General features: G+C 62.3%; 2 protein-coding genes across 3 annotated transcripts in view; both read left to right on the top strand.

Moving 5' to 3' along the window:
• The first annotated feature begins 5,104 nt into the window (after positions 1–5,104).
• On the top strand, positions 5,105–7,932 carry SFTPC (surfactant protein C). 2 transcript variants are annotated; one of them, XM_062199019.1, is made up of 6 exons: positions 5,105–5,188; positions 6,439–6,597; positions 6,840–6,962; positions 7,169–7,279; positions 7,549–7,696; positions 7,824–7,932. In XM_062199019.1, the coding sequence occupies exons 1-5, from the start codon at positions 5,147–5,149 to the stop codon at positions 7,687–7,689; spliced, it is 576 nt and encodes a 191-aa protein (XP_062055003.1). In that variant the 5' UTR covers positions 5,105–5,146; the 3' UTR covers positions 7,690–7,696; positions 7,824–7,932. The 2 variants fall into 2 exon arrangements, with proteins under 2 accessions (XP_062055003.1, XP_062055004.1); XM_062199020.1 differs by having other exon boundaries at positions 7,801–7,932.
• Positions 7,933–9,051: 1,119 nt separating this feature from the next.
• The window catches only part of BMP1 (bone morphogenetic protein 1), a 37,737-nt gene continuing 20,735 nt past the window's right edge, over positions 9,052–26,053 (top strand). Inside the window, exons 1-8 of the mRNA XM_062199399.1 lie at positions 9,052–9,223; positions 17,584–17,679; positions 19,208–19,384; positions 19,542–19,659; positions 19,852–20,030; positions 20,394–20,499; positions 21,688–21,812; positions 22,039–22,154. Coding sequence (XP_062055383.1) covers positions 9,052–9,223; positions 17,584–17,679; positions 19,208–19,384; positions 19,542–19,659; positions 19,852–20,030; positions 20,394–20,499; positions 21,688–21,812; positions 22,039–22,154 — 1,089 coding nt within the window. The remainder of the gene's footprint in view (positions 9,224–17,583; positions 17,680–19,207; positions 19,385–19,541; positions 19,660–19,851; positions 20,031–20,393; positions 20,500–21,687; positions 21,813–22,038; positions 22,155–26,053) is intronic.

The raw sequence follows: 26,053 nt of genomic DNA, 5'->3' as shown, positions 1-26,053 counted from the left end.
CGTGCGCGGTGCACGCGTGGGAGGCGTTCCTGTGCCCACGTGGGTTGGGCATGACTGTGCACACCTGGCCCTGCAGAACACACGCACAGGGTCGCCGATGGACGCTTGGGGCCCCTGGGGTGCACCTGCCCTGTGTATCCTTGGATGTATCCATGTGTCCGGGGCATGTTGTGAGCGACACGTGTATACCCAGGTTGACTGGGGCGCGGGACTAGAAGCACGAGGGTGTACCCAGTCTGGCGGCGTTGACATGTGTATTCACGTGTTTCCACAGCTACCCAGCAGAATGGGCCTTTGTGTCTGCCCAGCTGAGAGAGGGATGTAGCCAGTGGGGCCGAGGTGGAATCTGCGGAATTCTGGGACATTTCTCACCACACAGCCGCTGCCTGTTGGGGCTGGGGAGGGCCTTGGCTCCTTTCCAGTCCAACCCGGGCTTAACAAATGCAGAAACTGGGAATGTGGGGAAGAGGAGTGGAGGAGGGCTTGGTGACGACCCCCACCCCCCACCCCCACCCCTGCTGTGCTGTGTGCTCTGCCCAGGTACTTACCCCTGTCAGCCTCCATAGGGAGGAGGTGTGAACCTTAGCCCAGGTAAGAGAAGGGAGGTCCCAGCACCAGGAGCTGAAAGTGACCGTGATGAGTTAAGCTGACAGCCATGCTCCGGTCTTCCAAGCGGGTCCCTGGGAGACCAGGGGTCCCCGAGATCTTTTCGGGCAGCCTCTGAGCTCAAACGATTTTCCTAAATCAATGTGACAAGGTTGTTTGTCCTTGTCACTTGGCCGGCCCTCTGGAAGTCCCCTGGAATGTTCCAGAAGCTACAGGGTGAGTCTTCTGTTCAGTCTGAAATGACAAGTGATTCGCAAGAGTGTCAAGCAATCCCACTCCTCACATTTCCTTGTTTTGCTTTGTAAAAAAAAAGTTCTTTTCCTTTACAAGCAGGTGTGATTTATGTTCTAATCCAGACAGGATGGGTTTATTGATATTTTCAGCAAATATTAAAATGGTCAATATCACCAGCTAGAACCCACATAGAAGGAGCCTCAATACTTTTTAAGGGTGCTAAGGGGTCCTGGAACCAAAGCCTTTGAGAACTACTGCTCCTTGTTATGTCACCTCCCAGGGGAGGAGGTGCTGGGCCAGGGGGCTCATAGGTGCGGGGTAAGGGGGTCCTGGGGGGGCAGCTTCCTGCGTGTCCAGTGCCGTGTCCGTTCCCCGTCAGTCCAGGGCCTGGAGTCTGCCGGCTCATGCTGCGGCTCCAGCTGTCGGCAACTTTTGCCAGCAGAGAGTTTTCAGACCTGAACGCAAGCCCACGTTCTCCCAGGCAGGGGTGCCCCTGCCCCTGCCCTTTGATGCCCACTCGTCATCGCCTGTCCAGCTGCCTGTGCCGCCCTCCCCACGCCAGCCCCTGGGAAGCGAAGCAGTGGGGGCAGGGAGGGTGGCCGGGGCAGCTGAGCAACTGTCCCCACCGTCCCTGGCACGGCTCTACCCAGCACACAAAGGAAAGAGTGAGAGCGTCGTATCCCGTTCCCTGCAGCTGAGGGGCTGGGGGGGAGGCCAGGGGAGGCACACACAGAAGGGGTGGCTACCATCACCCATGCTTTCTGGGGGAATCCAGACGGGCGAAAGGTGGGGAGTCCCGGGCCCATGCTTAGCCAGGAAGGGCGACTCTGGGAGATGAGATAGATGATGGAGATGATAAGCACAACGCCAACTGGACTGGCGCGCCCGTGATGTCGCTGGTGTGGATGGGACAGGCAGCACTGGTCCCATTTCACAGATGAACACACTAAGGCCTCAAGAAGTGGGTGACTCGTTCTGGGACAGCAGAAGCATCAAGACCTCCAGGTACTGAAGGGGGGAGGCATGGCGGACCCAGCAGGAGCCCTGTCACTGAGCCTCGAGAAGTGTGTGCTGTGTGCATGCTCCCGGCGCTGTGGCAGGTCCCCGGGGAGCCCAGAGCCAGTGTGCGGCCTTCCTCCCCGGGGTGGGGAGACAGGGCCCCCCAGGCCACATGGAGCCGACAAACAGCGGCGTGTGTGCAGAAGGGTTTCAGAGAAAGGTCACTGCGGCCGAGGTGTGGGCACAGAGCTGCAGGTGAGTGGTGTTCAGAGAGAGGTACTGGGGCTGGCCAGGTACTGGTCAAGGCCAGGAGATGAGAAGACTGTAACAGGGGCTGGTCTGGGGGTACCCTGAGGGCCTCCCTCCCTCCCTCCTCCAAGGCTCCCAAGACCCCGACCAGGTTGGTGCCAGCACCTGGACTTCATTTGTGAAACTTGAAGGCAACAGTGAGGGTTTTTTTTTTTCTTTTTAGAGGTTTATTTATTTATTTGAAAGGCAAAGTTACACACACAGAGAGACAGAGAGAGAAAGAGAGAGACAGACAGACAGAAATCAATCTTCGATCTGCTGGTTCACTCCCCAAATGGTTGCAATGGCCAAGACTAGACCAGGCCAAAGCCAAGAGCAAGGAGCTACATCTAGGTCTTGGACTTGGACCACCATCCTCTGCTACTTTCCCAGGAACATTAGCAGGGAGCGAGATTGGAAGTGTAGCAGCCGGGACTTGAACCAGTGCTCATAAGGGATGCTGGCTCTGCAGATGGCGGCTTTACCCACTATGCCACAGTGCCGGCCCCCAGGGAGTGCTCTGATTGGCCCAGAGTTACCAAGCTGCTTGGCATGCCTGCGTCCCTTATCTGAAAGCATGGGTCCCAGCTTCTCTGCTTCTGCTCCAGCTTCCTGCTAATAGCACCCTGGGAGGCAGCAGGTGATGACTCAAGTCCTTGGGTCCCCAACACCCACATGGAAGACCCAGCTTGACTCTGAGTTCCCGACTTTGGGCTTGTCCAGCCCCAGCTGCTGTGTGGGCTTTTGGGGGCAGTGAATTGGTGGATGGAAGATCGTTGTCTTTCTCTGCTTTACAAATAGCTTGAAAATAAAATGTAACAAAACAAAATGGAGCCTCTTCAAAAAGAAAAGCAAAATTTTAATTTTTAAAAAAGATTTATTTACTTATTTGAAAGGCAGAGTTACAGAGAGGCAGAGGCATAGAGAGAGAGAGGTCTTCTATTCGCTGCTTCACTTCCCAAATGGCCACAACAGCTGGAGCCGGGCTGATCTGAAGCCAGGAACCAGGAGCTTCTTGGGCCATCCACTACTGCTTTCCCAGGCTCATTAGCAGGGAGCTGGATGGGAAGTGGAGCAGCTAGGACTTGAACCAGCACCCATATGGGATGCTGGCACTGCAGACAGCGGCTCTACCCACTATGCCACAGCACCAGTCCCCAGAAAGAAAAAGTTTAAAATAACCATGAACCTTGTAAGAACTTCAGCCCAAAGATGGGTGGCCTGCGGGGGGTGGGAGGTGGGAGGGGGGAGGTTGAGGACGGAGGAGAGAGCCGAGGCTTTCCAAGAAACATAGTGATGCTGGCAGCTCTTTCTGATAACCCCTGCTCAGAATAAGACTCACAGCTGGACGATACGGCCCCCACAGGATGCCTGCAGGGACCCTTAGGTGCCTGCTGCTCCTGCTGGCTCTCTCCCTGGCAAGCTGCCCACCTGGCTCAGCCCCGGTACTCTTGAGTCAGCCATTGATCCCAGCGTTGCCAGGACAACTGGGCGGAGGGGGCTCTGGGGAGCAGGCAGGGGTGGGCACGGCCATTGGGCCGGCTCCTACATCTGACACCTGCACACGGCTGAGGCTGAGCCGAGAGGAGGATGCTGGTCTCTTCCTGCTCCCTGTGCCCCTCCTCCTCTTCTGCCCTCTCACCCATTGGGGGACCCTCTGTGGCTGCCGGAGGCTTTGGCAAATATTTAAAGGGGTGTTTGGGAGTGAGGAAGGCGGTGAGAGCAAACACTTCCTTCCCCCTCTCCTCCTGGGGCTGTTCAGGGGCCCTCAGAGCAGAGGCCGCACTGTTGTGCAACCTGGAGAGAGGGTCCTTGTGCTAGGGCTGGAGAGTGGGGAGGGTCCAGCTGGAGGCCCAAGGGCAGGGCCGTGGTGTGAGTGGGGCAGGGGGCAGGGCTAGGAGTGATGCGCTCAAGGAGAGGAGGCCGGGAGAGGGAGGTGCTGGGCTCTGAGTTGACACACTCATGGCAGCTCCAAGGAGAAGGGGCTTCACAGCTCACTTGGCTCCCCGAGGGAAGGGGAGCCCAGGCAGAAAGGTACCATCCCCTGCAAAGCCAGCGGCAGATCCAAGAGTGAGCCACGGCCACCGCTTTGGGGAAGGATGTAGGAGAGGGAGAATGGTGGCTGGGTTTGGGGTGGTGGTGACGAGGTCAGAAAGGGGACAGCAGTGGGGTGAGTAGCCCTCTGGGGTGCCCTTGGGAGCAGAGAATATGAACTGCAGAGTGCAGCCGATGTTGGCGATGACCAGCAGTGTGGAGCAAGCAGGCACAGCTAAGGACAGGGAGATTGGGAGGTGGCCAGGAACCACACCCAGCCCTGTGCAAGGCTGTTGGGGCCGAGGGAGCGGCGTCTGCCATCTAGCAAAGAGCGGAGCAGTGCACATGAGTAAGAGTTTTCCACTGGCGGGGACAGAGTTTCCAAACAGAAAAGAATGACTGGGGGCCAGCCTGAGGTTAGGCAGGCCACGTGCGAGGCGGAATGCTTAGAGTGGGAATCCGGCCCTCCCGGAGAAATGCACACCCAGGAGCCCTCCTGCCCCCCACCCCAAAGCCCTCCAGGGTCTGCTGACGTTGACTCCTCCGCCCCCTACCCCGAGCTCACCCCTAGAAATTCTGCTGGCAGGTGTGGCGGGCGGTCAGATCCTTGGCCGCCTGAGTGGTTCCGCCTGGCAGCAGAACAAGGGTGGCGAGGGCAGGTGCCAGCAAGACAGGCAGGCCGGCCAGGAGACACCCACGGTGAGAGCTGCCGATGGCCGAGGGGCAAGTTTGCTCGGCACACCCAGGCTCGCTCTCGTGCGGGAAGAGGGAGCTCACGTGCCAGGGCCAAGGGCCCTTGGGGGCACTTGTAGCTGGCTTATCAGGGCCTTGGCTCTGGAGGGCCAGGAACAAACAGGCTTCAAAGCCAAGGACTTGGCTGGCAGACAGGGGGGCCGGTCCTTCACCTCTGCCCTCTCTCCGCACGAGCACATATAAAGCCCTGGTCACACCCGGGAGGCGAGGAGAGGCAGGCACCTGTGGCAAGATGGACATGGGCAGCAAAGAGGCCTTGATGGAGAGCCCACCGGTGAGTGCGTGGGAGCGTGCGTGTGTGCAGGTGTGTGTGCGACCCTGCCTCCTCCACCCTCCCAGTTAGGACGGGGACTCTTAAGGCCACTGAGACAGAGTCCCTGGGGGAGACAGAGTCCCTGGGGGAGACGGATATGGCTCCAATAATTCCAGTATAAGGAGGGGACGGCCATCACAGGGACTGGTCAGTGGAGTGGGCTGGGAGGTCAGCATTGTGGCACAGCAGGCTGAGGCATCACCTGCAACACCACTATCCCATATGGGCGCCGGTTCAAGTCTCAGTTGTTCCACTTCTGATCCAGCTCCCTGCTAATGTGGCTGGGAGAGCAGCGGAGGATGGCCCGAGTGCTTGAGTCCCTGCCACCCATGTGAGAGATCTGGATGGAGTTCCAGGCTTCTGGATTTGGCTTGGATCAGCCCAGGGCCAGTGGGGAGTGAACCAATGGATGGGAGATCTCTATCATCTATCTATCTATATCTATCTATCTATCTATCTATCTATCTATCTATCTATCTATCTATCTGTCAATTCTGCCTTTCAAACAAATAAATAAAGCCTTAAACACAAATCTAAGGTCTCTTTTTTTTAAAAAAATGGAGAGGGTAGTGGAGGGAGGAGCCACTGAGTACTCAGGGCGTTGCAGGAAGCTTCCCAGAGAGAAGGTAGGTAGAGCCAGAAAATACAGAGGAGCTGTCCAGGTAAAGCAGGATAGCTTTGGAGGAAGGGTGGGGGGGGAGTGTGGATGGAGGCACGGCAGTGTAGGAGAGCCTGGGCCATCTGTGGAACACAGGGGCTGGCTATGGCTGGGGGCCAGGGAATCTGGAGAAACAGCAGGAGATGAACCCTGGCCAAACGGGCCCTCCTGGGTCCCTGCACACGAGGCCTTGGGTTTGCTAGAATCCAGGTCACTTCTTCCAAGGAGCCTCCTCGGATCTTCACAGCCCTCCCCTGCACATGGGTGGCATTGGTGTTGGCTGTCCATCCCTCTGTGTGTGTGTGAGTGGGTGTGTGCATGTGTGTTGTTGGCTGTCCATCCCTCTGAGTGTGTGGTGTGAGTGGGTGTGTGCACGTGTGGTGTTGGCTCTGAGTGTGTCTGTGTGAGTGCGTGTGTGGCTTTGGCTGTCCATCCCTCTGAGTGTGTGTGCGCGTGCGTGCGTCTGTGTGGCTTTGGTTGTCCAACCCTCTGAGTGTGCGTGTGGCCGGGCTGTCCCGCTGGCACGGGTCTCACTGCTGCCCCCTGCCGGCAGGACTACTCAGCAGCTCCCCGGGGCCGCTTCGGCATCCCCTGCTGCCCGGTGCACCTCAAACGTCTTCTCATCGTGGTCGTCGTGGTGGTCCTCGTGGTCGTGGTGATTGTGGGGGCCCTGCTCATGGGGCTCCACATGAGCCAGAAACACACCGAGATGGTGAGCAGGCGCGGGGCTGGGGTGAGCAGCGGGTGTGGAGCTGGGTGGGCTGGGCCAGGGGAACGCAAGGGCGCAGCGTGGAGGGAGAGGGGCGGAGACGGGGGCGGGCCAACCTGGCCTGGGCTTCCACTCGGGCCTCTGAGCTCTCTCTGCAGAGAAAGAAACTGCATCTGGGTAAAGAGAAGGGAGGGGGCCATGGGCACTGGAGTGGGGGAGAGAAGTGCCAGGAACGTCTCCCCCAGGTCCTAGAGATGAGCATCGGGGCGCCGGAGGCCCAGCAGCGCCTGGCACTGAGCGAGCGGGTGGGCACCACCGCCACTTTCCCCATCGGCTCCACTGGCATTGTCACCTGCGACTACCAGCGGGTAGGCCTGCCTGCACCCCTAGGGCCACAGGCTGTGCGCTTCATCACATCCATCTCTCCCTCCTCCCCTGGTGGGGGGAGATGGAGGACCTGAAACCCAGATTCCAACAGGACTCCTGTGTCCAACCCAGGGGCTGGGTGAGGGCGGGGGTAGGCGGTGAGCGAGGCAGGGGGCCTCTCGACTGACCTGTAGCCTGTCACGCCCAGCTCCTGATCGCCTATAAGCCAGCCCCGGGAACCTGCTGCTACCTCATGAAGATGGCTCCGGACAGCATCCCCAGTCTTGAGGCTCTGGCTAGAAAATTCCAGAACTTCCAGGTGGGTGTGTGGGTGAGGGGTGGGGGCTGTCTGCCTCCCAGGGCCACACTTGAGATGATGTAGGTACTTGTCACCTGTAAGGCATGCTCTTTGGGCCACCAGGTGAGTGCCCATGTCTCCATGTGCACCTGCACCTGCCTCCCCTACCTGTTCCCCCTCCTCCAAGTGGCTCAGCCGAGCCCATGCAGCCCTGCCTAAGGTCCCAACAATAAGGGCTGCAGGTGCCACAAGCTCTGGGTCCCCAGACTCCAAGTCGGTATTCTTTCCAGGCCAACCCTGCAGAGCCTCCCGCTCAGCGGGGCCAGGACAAGGGGCAAGCCGCAGGCCCGGCGTCCTCCGGAGGAGAGCTGGCCTTCCTGGGCGCAGCCGTGAGCACCCTGTGTGGGGACGTGCCTCTCCTCTACATCTAGGACTCAGGTGAGCAGGTGGAGGAGGGCTTGGGCCACCTGCCACCTGAGGCTGACCAGGCTGACCAGGCGCTGGGACCCAGCCAGGCTCCCTCCCTCTCCCTCCGGCACCAGACAGTGCCTTTGCCTCCACGCAGGGTCTGCGGAAGCCCCGAGGGGCTCAGGAGGGACCGGAGAGCAGAAGGGTCTTCCGCCAAGAGGCAGGATGCTGCGTCTGCCCGCACCTCCAAGGCCGGCTGTGGGCGACCGGGGGGGGGGGGGGGCGGGGGGGAGAGGCAGCCCCCAGGGCCCGGGGGAGGGGGGACCCCCTCCACAGGAGAATAAAGCAAGCTGACTGAAAACAAAGCTCGGACTCGTGTCCTGCTACGCGCGCGCAGGCCGGCCGCCTCTGTCCCCGAGGGCTGGGGGACTGGGTGCACCCCGGGGCGACGCAGAAGGGGCAGTGGGGCCGCGACCCGCGAGCCGTCTGCGGGCGCGCAGGAAGGCCGCCTCTGTCCCCGAGGGCTGGGGGACTGGGTGCGCCCCGGGGCGACGCAGAAGGGGCAGTGGGGCCGCGACCCGCCAGCCGTCCGCGGGCGCGCAGGAAGGCCGCCTCTGTCCCCGAGGGCTGGGGGACTGGGTGCGCCCCGGGGCGACGCAGAAGGGGCAGTGGGGCCGCGATCCGCCAGCCGTCCGCGGGCGCCAGGCGCCCCCCGGCGGAGCCTCCGGACGGACGGGAGACCCGGGAAGGGCAGAGACGGCGAGCCGCAAGGCCAGCGACAGGAGGGAGCGCAGCGCAGGGGGAGAGCGACTGAGCGACCGGAGAGCGTGTCCCGCCGGCCGGAGAGCTGCCGCTAGGGGGCCCCTGCCCGGAGCTGCCGCGCCGCGCGCCCCTCCCGGGCCCCGGGCGGCCCCGAGCCCCCTCCGGGGCGGCGCGGCTCGTCGCCTTCCCCGCCCCCGGCTGGCGCGCCGCCCGGCCCGGCCCGGCCGCACAGTCCCGGCCCCGAGGCGGGCCAGGCTCGGGCGAGAACCCGCCCTCCAGCGGGCTCCTCTCCCTAAAAAGGGGGGCAGGAGAGGGAGCGAGGGAGGCGAAGCGGGAGCGACAGGCGCGCGAGAAAGAGGGGAGCAGGCCGGGGAGAGGCGCGGAGGAGCGGGCCGCGAGCGAGGGCGAGGCGGCCGGCCGGCGCGCGGGGGGCGGGAGACAGGAAGGAGGGAAGGGGAGGCGCGGGGGGAGCGAGCGAGAGAGCGAGCGAGCGAGCGAGCGCGCGCCGGCCCGAGGGCAGCGCCTCCCCTGCCCGCCGTCGGCCGCCTCCCTCCCGCCGGCTCCCGCGCCGGGCGACCGCCGCCCCGCGCCCCGCGCGCGCCCGCGCGCCCCGCGCCGCCAGCATGCCCGGCGTGGCCCGCCCGCCGCCGCCGCCGCCGCCGCCACTGCTGCTGCTGCTGCTGCTGCTGCTGCCCGCGCGCCCCGGCCGGCCGCTGGATTTGGCCGACTACACCTATGACCTGGGCGAGGAGGACGACCCGGAGCCCCTGAACTACAAAGACCCCTGCAAGGCGGGTAAGCGCCGCCCCCCGGCCCGGGCCCCCATCGGGCGGGCGGGCGTCCGGGGCGCGCGGGCTTCTTAGGGTTTGGGGTTGGAGTGGGGGGGGGGGACAGTCCAGTGTGGGAAGCCGGGAGCTGCCTGGTTGGCAATGCAGTGGGGAACAAAAGAGCGAGAGGGAGAGGGAGGGGAAGTTTGGGGGACTTTGAGGAGCGAAGTTTTGCTGCAGTTTGTGGAAGTTGCTGCCGCTGCCCGCGGTCCTCGGCGAGGATTCCCGGGGAAATCTCCCTGGGTCCCGAGAGAAAGCAGCCGGCGGGGAAGCCGAGGCGTTTGCAGGCAACTTTGCTGGCCAGACCGTGTGTCTGTCTGCGTGTCTGTGTGTGCCAGGCGTGCCTTCCCCCTTGCCCTCCTCTTGCTCGGAGGCCTGCATCTCCTGGGACCCCGGGACCCCCACCCCAGCCCACCGGGAGGAACGGAGTTTTTCCAGGGATCCCTTGGGATCTGGCTCCCTGAGTATCCCGTGCGTGGTACCAGTGGCAGCAGCCTTCCTATGGGGGATGCAGGAGACAGATGTCAAAAAGGCAGGGAGCCCAGGCGCGGTGGGGGGGGGGGGCTTCCCTTTGCCCCTGTCGTGCCCTGAGGCCCCTCCCGGGCCCAGGGTAGGGTGGGGAGCCAGGGAAACACAAAGAGAACCCTGACTTTTCTGTGTCAGTGCACCAGAGGTGGATGGGCAGCCGTGCGCCCCACTGTGTGTGTGTGTGTGTGTGTCCTGGATGCACGAGACCCCATGCAACTTCACTGCTGCCCGAGCCACAAGGGCCCTTCCGCTGGAGCGATGGGGTGGCCAGGCACTTGGGTCCCGTCCGATGAGCGGGACACGCGGGACAAGACAGCAGAACTGATCCTCTGCCTCCTGCCTGTAGCTCGGACTTCAGCCCATCACGAACTAGCTGGAGCCGGGGCAGTGGCACCATTCCTGGAACCCAGTGTGTTGGGTGCAAGGGGCCTACCGGTGTGGGGGGGAGGGGCAGGTCGCTCTGGTCCTGACCCCACGGGGACTCTGTTCGAGGTGCTCCCCGCCCTGGTACTCCTCTGTGGGCAAGTGGATCCCAGACAGGAATAGGAGACTCACGAGTGGGAGGAAGGAGAAGCCAAGTCCCTCAGCCCTCCCTCCTCCACACCTGCTGGACTGGAGCTGGGAGCTGCCCTCTTTCTCGCTGGGCGCCAGGGGGTGGGCGGGAGGCGGCGAGCACGGAGCGTGGGCTCGGGAGGCAGGCAGTGCTGGCTCTGCCACGGACTGGCCACGGAGGGGCTGCCCCGAGGGGGCACCTCACCTGTGCTGCCCAGGCGCCAGCGACCTCACCTGCGAAAGGAAACTGTGTCTCGGTGGGAGGAATGAGTGGGAGGAATGCTGGAAGTACTAAATAAATGTTGGCTTCCCACCCCCTGTTGGCTGCGCGTCAGACTGTCACTTCATTTATTTTTGGAGAGGATGTGGAGCTTGGCTTCAGGAAAGGAGAGTGTCCCCATCCTGTGTCACTCGTTGCCGTCAGCCGATCTGCGGGGAGGGCCTCCCGAATCCAAACTCCGGGAGCCAACACTTCTGGGGTGGGGGCGCTGGTAGGACGCCACAGGTGGAAGATTCCACACCGTGCGACTTTGTGTCGTGCCCCAAATTATCAAGAGTGATGTCTGAATTGGCCACGTGTTAGAAGGTGTAAGTGAAACCCAAGGGAACTTCATCAGTTCCGGCCCCAAGGTGTCTCTTGTGGACATGCAGATATTCCAAAAGCTGAACAAGAGAAAAAAAAAAAAAAAAACAACAACAACTAGAAATCTCTGGCTCTTGTGGCCTCAAGCTCAGCCCACCCCACGAATGCCTGTCGTGGGAGGGGCAGACACAGATAAGGCAGGCCCCAGACTTGGAGGACGCACAGGGACATAGCTCACAGACCCCCGTGTGGGCAGCGTCTCGGGGCAGGGTGCCTCTGCGGCCCTGGAGCTGGCTGGGGGCCGCGCACAGTGATCACGGGGCAGGGGTGGGGGTGGGAGGGCGCTGAGAAGGGTCACGAGGTCTTCATGGCAGATGCAGTCTGGGTCAGGGCCTTAAAAGGGGTTGAAAGGGGCCAGCGTTGTGGCGCAGTGGATAAGCTGCTACCTGCAGTGCCAGCATCCTAGGCGGGCGCCAGTTCAAGTCCCGGCTGCTCCACTTCCCATCTGGCTCCCTGCTAATGTGCCTGGGAAAGCAGCAGAGGATGGCCCAAGTGCTTGAGCTCCTGTCCCCCTTATGGGCGACCTGGAAGCAGCTCCTGGCTTCACCCTGGCCCAGCCCTGGCCATTGTGGCCACTGTGGCCATGTGGGGGAGTGAACCAGCGGATGGAAGATCTCTGTCTGTCTGTCTGTCTGTATCTCTGCCTTTTAACAAGTGAAATATTTTTTTAAAAACAGCTGGGTGGGAAGCCATCCTGACGACTTTCCCTTGTGCTAGGAAATGGGAGTGATTGGGGGAACAGCAAGAGGCTGAGGGCTCTAGCCCCGGTCTCAGATTTCATGCTAGGGTGGGGCCAGCTGAGCTGGAGCTTCCAGCGAGGCGGGGCGGGGAGCAGGCTCTCCACCAGGCTGGCGCAGAGCTGGGCCAGGCCCAGGGGTGGCCAAGCGGTCCCGGGCCTGACCAGGCCAAGTGCAGGGTCACGGCAGGCAACCCGTCTGGGTGTGACAGATGTATCTGACCCGCTGCCCACCCCTGGAGGAAGCTGGGACAGGCGTTCCAGGCTTCTGCACACACGTGCCCCTCTCTAACAGATTCCATGGCCCTGCCCTCAAGACACGGGTGCCCAGGCTGCACCTCTGGCTACAACAGGTGACAGCGCTGGTCTGCCAGCTGACCTCTGCCCACTCAGCTCTCTCCTCTTCTGAGGGCCTGGAATGAGATCATTCCCCTCCCACCCCCACCTCCAGCTTCCTGTGACCTCTCAGGGGTCCCAAGGAGAGCCAGGCCCCCTTCCTTTGAAGTCTCTCTGGTTGCTCCTGTCCCAGGTACGGTTACTGTCCCGGCAAGGGACCCCATAGGGGTCCGAGGCATGGGAAGCCAGGGAGGTCTGGGGGTGTGCTCAGAGCTGGCTCCCAAGCCTGCTCCCCCTCTCTGTCACCTGGGGGACTTCCAGGTAAGATGCCAAGCCTCGAGGGGGCGTCCTGCCCCCGTGATGCCCAGCCCTGTTTGGCTGCCCCAGATGACTAGCCGGGAAGGACCCCCAGAGGCAGGCTGTGGGACACGGTGGATTCCCGCGTGGTCCAGAGCCAGTGACGTGGCCCTCAGAGGGTGTGCGGGGCGGAGCAGGCAGGCCCCGGAGGTCAGGAGGCCGTCTCCGCTCTTCGCAGAGCACAGCCCCTCGCAGACGCGCCGAGTGAGTCACCCGCCCACCGTGCCCTGCCCCCCTGAGTCAGCTTCTCTCCCAGTGCCTGGAGGGAGGACGCAGAGCCACACAGCGCCCTGGGCTCTGGATGAGGGGACCGGTGGGCTTCCCGGGAAGCAGGCACTCTGTGGAGTTCCACTTTTTCCAGGGATCTGGGGAGGAGACATCGGAGAGGCAGTGACACGGGCTGCTCCGGGGCTCAGCCAATCTCTCGCTCTATGTGTCTCTCAGTCGTCTTGTCTCTCACTCCTGTTCACTCTCCAAATGCCAGGAGCCCGGCAACTCCACCTGGGTCTCCTGTGTGGGTGACAGGGACCCACTAGGTGCCCGAGCCACCACCGGCTCCCTTTCAGGGTGAGCATAGTCAGGAAGCTAGATCAGGGCTTCAAACCCGGGCTCTCTGATGTAACACGTGGGCGTCTCAGCCAGCTGTTCAGTCTGAGAGCCTCAGCGTCTGCCCCTCATCACGCCCCCCAGCCATTTCCAAGCCCTTCTCTCTTGAGGGGGTGTGGCTAGTGAGGTGTGTGCACCTGCCGCCCTTTGCGGCTTTGACGATACCCGGGCCGAGTGTGTAAGTGCGCTCCCGCCTGTTCACCTGTGCAGTAGGTGCGAGTGTGAGGCCCTTGTGTGTCCGAAAGGCCTAGAGCACATCCTCTCCAGCTAGAAGGGGTGCTCATGTGGGACGGGGGCACCTGCCGGGCTGCTCGCCCTGTGCCCCCACGAGGCGATGCCCTGCCGTGCCCGGGGCTGCAGAGGCTGGAGTCCAGAGGCCGCCGGGGAGGAGGAAACGTTCTTCCCAGGCCGGGCGCAGGGATGTGGCTTTCCACTTCCTGTGGAGCAGCCACGAGTGCCCCTGTCTGGCTCGTTGACTGCCGGGAAGCAGAGAGCAAGTTCACTCCCTGCGGAGAATCATCAGTGCCCTGGCCCTGACCTCGGGGGTTTTCCTTTGTGTCAGGAGGGCATCCTGGACCCCTCCAGCACCCAGATTCCCTGGTGACCTCATCCCTCAGGCCCAGCTCCTGGCCACAGGCTCTCTGCCCACCCCTCCCCACCCCCACCCTGTTCCCACGCATTCCTCGGCCATAACATTCCCACCACAGAGCGCCCGCTCCCAGCTCTGCTCTGCCTGCCCAGGGACCCACAGGCCAGCACAGACCTGTGGCCTCAAGCAGGGGACAGGGGCAGCTGACCCCGTGTGCCCTGAGAAGGGGGTACGCGGGCCTGGAGCTTCTGGGTGCTGTTGTTGGGGTACTGGGAGAGTGGCCCAGTAGGGGGTGCTCGCTCTGCTCTGGGCGCCGGGCGGGCCTCATTCCTCTGTTCCTAGCCCCTCTTGTGGAGGCTTAATGGAGTTTCCACGGCTTACCGGCGAGCGGCAGCCCGGCTGGGATCCAGAGTCGGGGCTGCCTGACCCCGGAGCCCAGAGCTGCTGCGAATGGCCAGCCACACGCCCCCTGGCATCCACAACGGCAAACTCAGCCGCCCGAGGATGGAAAATAGGAAAAAAAAATTTCTGCGCCCGTACTGGACACATCCAGACCTTCCCTTTGCTTTGTCACCTGCTCCTGCAGCGTGACAGTATTTACAAAGCATCGCCACGGAGTTCGGTGTCCCAACCAGAGACGGTTTTGTGCACACGGGAAGATGCGTGTGGGTTCTGTGCACACAGGGTACTGCTTTGCATGAGGGGCTTGAGCATCCGGGGGGTTGGGGTATGTGGGGGAGGGGAGGGGATTGTGGTATGTGGGGAGGGGAGTCCTGGAAGCAGCCCTCCTGGACACTGAGGGGTGACTGGACCCAGGGGTGGCGTGGATGTGGGAGTGGGGAGGTGAGTGTCCGGGCAGTGGTGCAGGGGGGTTTGTGACGTTGGCACGGACGAATCCGCAAGTGCCTCCCATCCCTCGTCCTCGCTGTACCTCTGTGCCGACCCGCCAGCTGTTCATCAAGATGGGGGCCTTGAGCAAGTCCTTCCCCTCCTGGGCAAGCATTCTGATTTGGAAAAGGAGGGTGGGGGTGTGTGTGTGCGGTCTGCACACATTGGTGTTGGGACGCTCAGCAGACTGTGGCTAGCTGGGGGTGGGTGGCAGGATTCCGTGCCCTCGGTCCTGGCAGAGCACCTGCTCAACCAGAAAGTGCTGCCCGGACCTCAGCAGTAAAGTGTCGGTGTCGCTGCTGTCACGGGCTTCCTGGGCATGGGCTTGGTTTGTGTGTTTGGAGCTTTCAAGTGGATGTGTTTTTTTTTTTTTAATTTGACAGATAGAGTCGTAGCCAGTGAGAGAGAGAGACAGAGAGAAAGGTCTTTCTTCTGTTGGTTCACCCCCCAAATGGCCATTATGGCTGGCACTGCGCCGATCTGAAGCCAGGAGTCAGGTGCCAGGAGCCAGGTGCTTCTTCCTGGTCTCCCATGCAGGTGCAGGGACCCAAGCACTTGGGCCATCCTCCACTGCCTTCCTGGGCCACAGCACTGAGCTGGACTGGAAGAGGAGCAACCGGGACTAGAACCTGGTGCCCATATGGGATGCCGGTGCCGCAGGCGGAGGATTAACAGTGAGCCATGGCGCCGGCCCCCATGTATGTGGTTTTTTGGACTGTCTGTCTTATTGTAGAGGAGTCTGTGTGCCAATTCTTCTTCTTCTTTTTTTTTTTTTAAGATTTATTTATTTATTTGAAAGCCAGAGTTACAGAGAGGCAGAGAGAGAGAGAGAGAGAGAGAGAGAGAGAGAGAGATTTTCCATCTGCTGGTTCACTCCTCAAATGGCTGTAATGGCTGGAGCTGGGCTGATCTGAAGCCAGGAGACAGGAGCTTCTGCTTGGTCTCCCACACAGGTGCAGGGCCGCCAAGCACTTGGGCCATCTTCCACTGCTTTCCCAGGCCATAGCAGAGAGCTGGATCAGAAGTGGAACAGCCGGGTCTTGAACTGGCATCCATACGGGATGCTGGCACTGCAGGTGGTGGCTGTACCCACTGTGCCACAGCACCAGCCCCGTGCACACCGATTCTTGCATATATGTAGTTACAGTTGGGTTCTGGGGAGGACATGGACTTGAATGCAGTGGTCCCTGCAGGGGGAGTGGGGAGGCCTGAGTTTTATAAGCCGGTCTTTCCAGTGACTGGCCGTGCAGCCTTGGCTAAAAACCACTTTTGCTCTGGGCCTGTTTCCTCCCCTGTGGAGTGGATGGGGCTCGGGGATGGCTCGCGTCAGCCCCACGTTCTGCTGATCCGTGTCTGGTTGAGCAGGTGTCTGTGGCGGCGTGGTGCTTCATTCATTCACACGGCCCATCCAGTGCCTTCCACCCGGAAGCTCCATGCTGGCACTGTTCTGTGTGTGGGGATGTATGTGCCCGACTCTGCCTGGATGGCACAGGTGTGGCTGCCACCAGACTCCCGTGAGAAAACCCTCCCTGGCAGTGTTTGGCCAGTGGGGCCAGCTGGGCAGGGGAAGCCTGGATGCAAGTCCCCAGGGTTAACACAGTCCGTGTGTTAACAGCGCTTGGTGGGATGGGAAGCCGTTGTCCCCGCGGGTGGAGCCCTTTTCCAAAAGTGGCCGCTTCTACGGCCTCTGCTTCCCACGCTGCAGACGTCCCACAGATAGGCCTCCCTAGCTCCAGAGACGGTCCTCCTCCTAGGCTTCCCTCCGGACGTCTCTGAGGCTTGGCATTTGAGTGGCTTGTGAGGCGCCGGGCCCTCTCCTCCCAGCGGGGAAGCTCCCAGGGCGTGCCTCGGTTTCCCGAACAGGCCTGTGTGCTCCCGTGCCCCTGTGGCCTGCGGTTTCACTTCCCACCCTCCCCTTGGTTGCATCTGCTGCGTGAACATCGCACACTCAGCACAGCGCCCAGGGTGGGGGCCCACGAGGAGCCACGCTACCATCTGCCCCGGTTTCGTTCTCTTTAGAGTGCTCGTTGGCAGCTGGGATTCTCTGGGTCAGGATCTGTTTACTTGTGTGAAAGGTTGGAGGTTGGTTCCCCGGCAGCTCTTGCCAGTCCCTGGATCCGTGCCTGGCCCCCAGTGGGGGCTAAGTAAGTATTGGCTCAAGCGTGATGCAAGAACTGACCTGACTGTGCCTTCGTGGAATTCACAGTCTGCGAGGGGCTGGGCATCTGCTTGCCTAGGATTTTTTTTCTTAAGTTTTACTTATTTGAGAGTCAGCATTACAGAGAGGTAGAGGTAGATGGAGAGAGAGATCTTCCATCCTCTGGTTCACTCCCTCGATGGCTGCAATGGCCAAGGCTGAGCCAGGAGCCAAGGAGCTTTATCTGAATCTCCCACGTGGGTGCAGGGACCCAAACACATGAACCATCTTCCACTGCTCTTCCCAGGCGCGTTAGCAGGGAGCTGGATCGGAAGTGGAGCAGCCGGGACACGAACTGGCATCCATATGGGATGCTGGTGTCACAGGCGGTAGCTTTACCTACTGTGCCAGAACTCTAGCCCTAGCTGGGGTTTTTTAAAAAAATATTTATTTATTTTTATTTAAAAGGCAGAGAGAAAGAAAGAGAAAACCCGGAGAGATCTCCCATCTGCTGTTTTTTGTTTGTTTGTTTTTTTTTTCTCTAAATGCCTGTGACAGCCAGGGCTGTGTCAGGCCAGAGCCAGGAACCACAGAACTCAGTGTGGGTCTCCTACATGGGTGGCAGGGACCCAACGACTTGAGCCATCACTTGTGGTCTCCCAGGGTCTAAACTGGCAGGAAGCTAGAATCAGAAGCAGAGTCGAGACTTGAACCCAGGCCCTCCAGTATGGGATGTGGGTGTCCCGAGTGCTAGCTTACCTCTGTGCCCAACACCTGCCCCCTCTCCGCTGGAGGTGTAACAAGAGATCCCAAGAGCCCAGCCCTCCTTGCCCTTCTTCCTCCTCCGATGGCCTCTGGGGACCCCGGCTGCAGTGGGGGCTGGGGCCGGGGCCATGAGCGAGCGGGGTGCTGGGGTGGAGGATTAACCACGCCCCTGCCTCTTCTCTCCTCTCCAGCGGCCTTTCTCGGAGACATCGCCCTGGATGAGGAGGACCTGTGGGCCTTCCAGGCGACGCCGCGTGCGGCCCGCACGTCTTCCATCAGAGCCACAGGTACGCCAGGGACAGGCCGGCCCTCGCCGGCCCAGAAACGGGTTGCAGACTTGGGGAAACAAGGGCCCTCCCTGTTCCCGGCTGGGCCCTCCCAGGACAGAGGCCGTGAGCTTGAACCCAGCACCCGGGCGGGTCTTCCCTTGGGAGGAGGAGTGGTCAGTATAGGCATCCCCAGGAGCTGAACACCAACATTATTCCTGCTGACAGTTCACAAAGCACTTTCAAGAGTGTTATGTAACTCCACTGTCCCCACGCGGCTTCACTGGGCCGTGTCAGGTCCGGAAACCGAGATTCGCGGAGGGAAAGTGACTTGCCCAGTGTCCCACAGCCGGCCCTGTGGCAGAGCTGGGGCTGGACCGCAAGCCTCTCATTCCTCCTCTGTGACACTACTCCCATCCCCATCACCCTTCCTGGCTCCTGTGCGTCCAGCTGAGACGCCCCCCCCGTGACCCTTCCCCCCAGCTGTCCCCTGGGCAGCACGGCACCCCTCTGTATCCCTGTGGCCACGCCGTCCGGGTCCTGCCTAGCCATAATGCAATGATTCCTTTACATGTCTGCCTCGCAGCTGGCCCGGGTAGGTCCTTCAGATCCCCAGTTGTGGCCCAAGCCCCTCGCCACCCACACAGCACAGGAGTGTGGCTGAGAGGGTAGCAGCAGGGAGGGTGGGGCTGGGTGGTCTTCCCAGCCCTGTCACTGCCCAGGGGCACGTCGCAGGCTTGGGACGCGGTGCTGAGAGCCTGCAGAGAGCTCTGTCCCCAGTCCACCAGGTGAGTCAGAGCAAAGCTGGGGCCCGAGCTTCTCCCCCGGGGTCATTTGCGGAGAGCGGCGCTCGCCCGCATCTCGCAGAGCTGGCGTGTCCGGTGGAAACCGGGCTCTGGGGAACCGAAGGAGATGCACAGTCCCGTGTACACCTTGGGTGGTGAGGGTTACAGGGGGAGAGGCGACGTTTTCCCAGCCTTAGCTGCCCCAGGTGAGGGCTCCGGGCTCCACCGTGCTGTGGCTCAGTCACAGCCAGTTCTGGCGAGTTGTGGGAGCCGGGTGTAGTTGGAGAGCCGCTCTGGGCGCTACAGAGCTATATGGCTGTGGCACACGCCATCCCGAGAACGCCGAAGTAGCCAGGACTGAGCCCTTGACGTTGCACGTGCTGACCTAACGCGCTCTTGTTCTCTGCACGGCACACGGCAGCCTGCTAGTCCTTGGGGGGCGCTATTCAGACCTTCTGCCCTGTGCCCGGGGGCCTTATGAATGGCAGAACCATCAGCAAAAGAAAGACTGGCGCTAAATACGTCTCCAGAGAGACCCTGGCTTACAGAGAGCGGGCGGCAGGGCGCTGTGTCCGCTGGGCGCGTGCACGAGCGGCGACTCTGGTTTTCACGGCTCTCCCCGTGTCTGCAAATGACCCCGAGAGCCCTGAGGGTATTGATCGTGCGGTGACAAATCACTTTCAGCAGCAGGCAAACGTGCCAGTACAGAAGCCTCCCCTACCACACACACCCCTCCTCCCAACCCCTTCCTTTTGGCCTTCCAGGAAATTCTTCCACCACCACCTGCCAGAACACCCGTGGGCAGCCTCAGAGGGACACCCGTGGGAGATGGAGAGGCCGGGCCCGGAGTCGGAGCCGGAGCCGGCGGGCAGCCACCTCCAGACCGGAGCGCGTGTGGCCCGATGGGGTCATCCCCTTTGTTATTGGGGGCAACTTCACTGGTGAGCACGGGACTGGGGGGGGGAGGGGCCCCAGCCTGCACCTGGGCCTTACCTGGGGTGACCTGGGGGTCCACAGGCGCTCCGGGAGCGGGGAGGGGGCGTGGTAGGGAGGGCCCAGTGGGGCACCGTGACAGCCTGGCTTGCTCCCCTCTGCTAGGCAGCCAGCGGGCAGTCTTCCGGCAAGCCATGAGGCACTGGGAGAAGCACACCTGTGTCACCTTCCTGGAGCGCACCGACGAGGATAGCTACATTGTGTTCACCTACCGACCCTGCGGGTGAGCACGGACCCCCGGGCACCGCACCCTGGGCCACAGCCCCCACCGCGTCCCACCCCTGGCCTTGGGATCGGCCTCAGGCCCTCCCCGCCCCTCCGCCCCCCTGCCCGCCCCCTGCAGCCTGGCCCCGCCCCTGAGTGGATGCACTCCCCCAGCTCGGGACCGCCCCCCTGAGCTGGCCCCGCCCTCCAGGTGCTGCTCCTACGTGGGTCGCCGCGGCGGGGGCCCCCAGGCCATCTCCATCGGCAAGAACTGTGACAAGTTCGGCATCGTGGTCCACGAGCTGGGCCACGTCATCGGCTTCTGGCACGAGCACACGCGGCCTGACCGGGACCGCCACGTGTCCATCGTGCGGGAGAACATCCAGCCAGGTACACACCTGGTGCCCGTCCTGGGGGCCCCTGGCATGGGTGGGAGCTCTGGGTCACCTCGGAATTACCATCTCCGCTTGCTGGGCAGTGGTCGCCTGCCTGGCCCCGCGGCTCCCTCGGGGCTTCGGGCAGCTCCGGGCCCCGCCTCTTGGAGGGGCTGGGGTCCAGCTGCCCAGCCCCCACGGCTGTCTCAGGCCTTTCCCTTCACCGCCTCCTTCCCAGCCATGGCTTAGGGACGGGTCCTTCCTTCCCATGTCCCCCGGGCCTTCCCTCTAGCCGGTGCTCTGCTGGCCGCCCCACCCCCCCTCCCGCTGGACAGAACAGGGAGGACCTGCGCCCACGCCCTTGTCCTGGCCTCCGCAGGGCAGGAGTATAACTTCCTGAAGATGGAAGTGCAGGAGGTGGAGTCCCTGGGGGAGACCTACGACTTTGACAGCATCATGCACTACGCCCGGAACACCTTCTCCAGGTGAGAGCCGGGCCCGGCCTCTTCTGGGGCGGCCCCACGCTTCCGCCTCACGCCCTGTGCCCTGCGCCTTGCACCAGCCTGCCCTCAGGGGCGGGGACCAAGGGGAAGAGTCTATGGGTGCCCCTCTGTGCAGCTGTCCCTGGCCACACCTAGGTTCTCCACCCACTGCTGTGCACACGGGAGGTTACCTGGCCCCCAGCAAGCTGACATCCAGCCTGGCCACCTGGAGCCCGGGGGCCCACAAGGAGCTGAGCTTTCTCTCCTCTGTCAGCTTGCTGGCCCCAGCCAGCTATGGGCATGCCCCCCCCCCTTGTTTTTGCAATGGGCTCATTTGCATACAGCCTGCTCCCTGGCCCGCCTCCAGCTGACCAGCACATCCCAATTCCCAGAAGTCACAGCCAGGACCCCCAAAAGTAGCAGCCTGGCCTTGCCTTCCCGGCTGCTCCCCCGCGGAGTGTGGGAACCAGGCTTCCCCCAAGCCCCGCTCTTTGCTCATCCACCTCTCGTGTGCTCCTCCTACTGCCAGTATCCGACCCCCCCCACCCGGGGGAACTCTGGCCAGGAAGACGCTGAGCTCATCGCCCCCTACACCCAGACCCCTCCTGGCCTTTTCCCACCCCCTGCTGTGGACCGCCCAGCTGGGTGTGAGTCAGGGGCCCTGGGGAGGCCAGCTGTGGCCTGCTTCCCTTTGCTTGCTCTGTGCCGCCTGGATGGAGACCCCCAGGATGTCACAGGAGGGACCGAGAGCTGGCAGGGACTGTCCCCAAGGTTAGGCGGCCACCGTGGCACCTGCCCTTTGGCCGCGTCTCAGGTGGTGTCCCTGGCTGTCCGGCCAGCAGGGCGGGGAGGCGGCGCAGAGCGTCCTGGGAGAAGCCTAGTCAGGGCGGGGTCTGCCACAGAAGCAGCGGCTGGGGGAGGGGTGAGGCCTGGCCTGGAAGTCAGGGGCAGCAGGCCTGTGTCTCTGAGCTCCCACAGCACTGCCGGGGCTGCCCTGGCTCCTGTGGTGTAGTTGCCACGGGGCAGGATGGCAGCCGGGCAGTGGGCAGTGTAATGACAGGGTGAGCCAGCTCCGCCCGTCTCTGACCCCGACGAGGAATGTCGGCTCGGCAGGGTCGCGCCCTGTGGGTGCCCACGGGCACGCCGGCCCACCTCCCCTCAGACCCCACCCCTTTTCTCCCCCCACCCCAGGGGCATCTTCCTGGACACCATTGTGCCCAAGTACGAGGTGAACGGGGTGAAGCCCCCCATCGGCCAGAGGACCCGGCTCAGCAAGGGCGACATCGCACAAGCTCGAAAGCTCTACAAGTGCCCAGGTCTCGGCAGGGTGGGGCACGGGCGGGAGGGCGGCAGAGGCCAGGGAGCAGCCATGCACGGGTCCAGGAGAGCCGGGGTGGTGCTGGGTCCCGCGTTGCCTTGACAACAGGGCATCCGGTTTCCAAGGCAGAGCCGAGCTGGGGCGGAGGGAGGGAGGGCGAGCTGGGAGGTGAGGGGCTGGGGGCGCCTGGGTCCAGCTGCCCAGTCGCTCCCTTTCCTCGACAGCCTGTGGAGAGACCCTGCAGGACAGCACCGGCAACTTCTCCTCCCCCGAGTACCCCAACGGCTACTCCGCCCACATGCACTGCGTCTGGCGCATCTCCGTCACGCCGGGGGAGAAGGTAACTCCCTCCTCTGCTGGACCCCCAGCGAAGGGGGCCGGGCGATCCAGCACCCGCACCTTGCCTCACAGTCGGTGTCGGTCGGCGCTCGTACGTAGGTGGCACCACTGTATGCGTTTACCCGGCAGGTCCCATTTGAGCACCTGCTCCTTCCTCGGCGCTCATCCCCTCGTGCAGTGCTCCCGCGGGTGCTGTGACTTCCATACAAACCTAGGCGCGGGGAGGTTAGGCCCAGCCTCGGCTCCCGACTCTCCCAGCTGTCTCCTCCGGGGCCTTTCCCAGCCCTGACAAGCTCTCCCTGGGAGCAGTTGAGGAAGCCTCCAGCGCACTGGCCTCTGCTTGCCCTCACCTTCTGCTCCTGCACGCCAGGGTCCCCCGGCGGCTGCTGGGCCTGGTCGTCTGCCCCCAGCTCACTGGCCGCCTGTCACCTGTGGCTCCGTTCTGGTCCAGAGCGCAGTCTCAGCTCCCACCTTCCCTGTCACCTTGGGGATTCACTCCTGGTTCTCACACTCACTGGCCCCCGCAGGCCAGGAAGTGGGTGGAAGCCATCCCCATCTTCATGGTCTGAATGTGGCCTCCTCCAGGAAGCCTTCCCTGCCTGTTACTTGTGGATGCTGTTGTGGGGGGGGGGGGGGGCCCGGCCTCCCCCTGCAGGGTTCTCCTTGTTTCCCCGAGGCCCTCAAAAAGTGTTAGGGGGGCACGCTGATCTGTTCCTGGGCTCGCTGTGTGCAGCCTGGGCCTGCTGGCTGTCATGTATTTCAAATTCCCAAGGGTGAGCTACAGGACTTTGTGATCCTGAGTGGAACGTGCTGTCCTAGCGTAGCCTCCAGCCTGATTGGTCCCATTGTCCATCCCAGGGGGTCCATCCGGGTCACCGGGAGTCAGTGTCCTCAGCCAGCAGGTGGCCATCGCTCTTGCCTCTGCCTCCTGCTCCTGTGCCCAGTGTGTCTTCTGGGTCTTCACCCTGGTCTTTGGCAAACCAAAGCAGAGCCCAGACCTCCCTCCACGCTGGGCCCCGCATCCCCACCCGCAGTGATGCCACTGCCCCTCCCCCGCAGCTCCAGCCAGGTCACCGCCACCTGAGCCCGCCCCGCTGTCATCCTCCTGTCCCCGGCACAGGAAGTGGCTCTAAAGCGGGGAGCGCGTGCGACACAGCACTCCACCAGGTCCGCCGCTCCCGCACTGGGCCCGGCCCTTTTGAACAAGCAGGAGAGATGTGTTGGAAGGGCCCTGTTTCCAGGGAGCCCGGGCGGCCAAGCAGCCGAGTGCGTCTTTGCTGACGGTCTGTTTAATTGAGGACTGCCATTCAGCCGGCTGGCTTGCTGTTCCCTGAATCCACTCCCCTACATACACCCACACACACGCCCACACACATGCGTGTATGCACACACTCACACCCCCATCTGAAGCTGCTGTGCCGAGTTCTCCAGACGACACCCGCTGACCACACCTGCAAGCTATTTGGCTCTGCTGCCACTGTGGACGGGGGCGGACACCAGCGCAGAGGCGTGCTCCCCGGCCCTCCTCCGCCGGCCGTTTCCCTTCCAAACGCTGCTCCTTCGTGTCTGTCCTCATTGCAAGATCGCGCACACGCAGGGAGTTGTCGCTGAGGGTTGAGTGACTCCGCCATCTCTCTTGGTTGGCGCTCTACCACCTCCTATCCAAAGCGAGCCCGTCCCTTCCCGTACAGCTTTGCGTTCCAGATCTCACGCTAAAACTGCACTCTCTGCTGTTTCAGTCCAGCCACACCCTGACTTCTTCCCTCTCCCCAGGGTCCCCGCTACCCCGGCTGTGTAAAGTCTCCCCCACAAGGAACAGTAGAGTGAACAGTTAGTTATGGAGCAGAAGATGGGCCAAGCACGTGTCACATTCTTTTAAGATTTATTTATTTGCTTGAAAGGCAGAGTTAGAGAGAGAGAGAGAGAGACCAAGAGAGAGGTCTTCCATCTGCTGGTTCACTCCCAATTGGCTGCAATGGTTGGAACTGGCTGAGCTGAAGCCAGGAGCCAGGAGCTTCTTCCAGGTCTCCCATGTGGGTGCAGGGGCCCAAGCACTTGGACCATCTTCCACTGCTTTCCCCAGGGCAGTAGCAGGCAGCTGGGTCTGCACCCCTATGGTAGGCAGCAGTTTAACCTGTAATGCCATGATGCCGGCCCCATGCTTCACGTTCTTTATGTGTGTTATAGCTTCTCTCTAAAAGTTTTACTTATTCCAGGAGAAGAGAGACAGTTCGCATCTGGTGGTTCGCGTCCCAGCTGTCAGAAACAGCTGGTGCTGGACTGGCCTGAAGCCAGGAGCTGGGTGTAGTCTAACCGCAGGCTCCCACGCGGGAGGCAGGAGCCGTGACTGGAGCCATGGCTGCTGCCTCCCAGGGTCTGTTGGGCAGGAAGCTGAGTCAGAGCTGGATCTGGGGGTCAGACCCAGGCACTCCGAGGTGCCGGCTGGCCAGTGTCTTTTTTTTTTTTAAGATTTGTTTATTATTTACTTGGAAAGCAGAGTGCCAGAGGAGAGAGAGAGAGAGGAGAAGGAGACGCAGGAAGATCTTGCCTCTGCTGATTGCCTCTGGAAGTGGCTGCGACAGCCTTGGCTGGTCCACGCTGCAGCCAGGACTCCAGTGGGGTCCCTTTGTGGGTGGCAGGGGCCATCTGCTGCTGCCTTCCCAGGTGCATTAGCAGGGAGCTGGATCAGAAATGGAGCAGCCAGGACTCTAGCATTATGGGATGTCAGGGTTGCAGGCTGCGGCTTAACCTGCTGAGCCGCAACAGCCGGCCCATGACCGGTCTCTTAACCACTAGGCTAAAATGCTTGCTCCCTGTGTCTTATTTGAAAGACAGGGGGGGGGGGGGGGGGGAGAGGGAGATCTCCATCCACTGGTTCACTTCCCAGTGGCTGGGAAGCCAGGAGCAGGAACTCCATCTGGGTCTCCCGTGTGGGTGGCAGGGGCCCAAGGACTCGGGCCATCTTCCGCTGACTTCCCAGGCCATAGCAGAGAGCTGGAAGTAGAGCAGGGATACGGGACCCAGGCATCGCAGTCGGGATCCTAACTTGCTGTGTCACCACGGCCAGCCCCTCCGCACACCTCAGGAAGCCCCCTTGTAGGCGCATCCCAACGCCCTGTGCCATTCCAACTGCCGCTTCAGTTTAGCAATGGCGCGCCTTCAGCAACCCTGTGGGGACAGAGATGCACAGGGTAGTTCCTGTCCTGTGGAGCATGGGGTCAGGGCCGGGGTCACGGAGAGCACCGCCTTCCTTCCTGTCCGGAGTTTAACCCCCATGGCGACCGGATCAGGAGCAGCTTCCTTCCTGTTGTTCCTGGCTGACACCCGGGCCGTCCACAGGCCATGGGGCCCCGCCCCGGGAGCCCCCCTCCTCAGCTCTGCTCTCGCGCCCTCGTTCCCGGGCAGCTCCCCGCCTTTGCCTGGAGCTCTGGGGAGAGAAGTGGGCTGGGGGTCAAGACGCCAGGTGAATCCGGGCACGGCCGTAGAAGTGCGTAAGGCACAGAGCATCCCTGGATGAGGGGCAGGCTTGTGGGTGAGCCCAGCACGGCACCGTGGGCACACAGGCATTGGAAGGGCTGGGGAGCGGGATGATAACACCCAATCTGTGTTCAGCAGCTGCGTGCCAGGCACGCACGACTCCCTCATTCCCTGCCATGTTTTCAAAGCCAGCACCTGTTAGCCCTACAGGACGAGGGAACTCGTTCCAGCGCTGTGGCGCCATGGGTTAACTCACCGCCTGCGATGCCAGCATCCCATGAGAGCTGCTCCATTTCCCAACCAGCTCCCTGCTAATGCGCCTGGGAAAGCAGCAGAGGATGGCCCAAGTCCTTGGGCCCCTGCACCTGCGTGGGAGACCCAGAAGAAGCTCCTGGCTCCTGGCTTCAGCTGGCCCAACCCTGG

Source organism: Lepus europaeus, chromosome 8 (assembly GCF_033115175.1).
Source record: "Lepus europaeus isolate LE1 chromosome 8, mLepTim1.pri, whole genome shotgun sequence".
Lineage (NCBI taxonomy): Eukaryota > Metazoa > Chordata > Mammalia > Lagomorpha > Leporidae > Lepus > Lepus europaeus.
The sequence above is the reverse complement of the archived record's forward strand: the minus strand, read 5'-3'. Positions and strand labels throughout refer to the sequence as shown.

Coding starts and splice junctions, on each gene's coding strand:
- SFTPC (XM_062199019.1), top strand. CDS start 5,147: ATGGACATGGGCAGCAAAGAGGCCTTGATGGAGAGCCCACCG. Junction 5,189..6,438: donor CCTTGATGGAGAGCCCACCG/GTGAGTGCGTGG, acceptor CCCTGCCGGCAG/GACTACTCAGCAGCTCCCCG. Junction 6,598..6,839: donor GCCAGAAACACACCGAGATG/GTGAGCAGGCGC, acceptor CGTCTCCCCCAG/GTCCTAGAGATGAGCATCGG.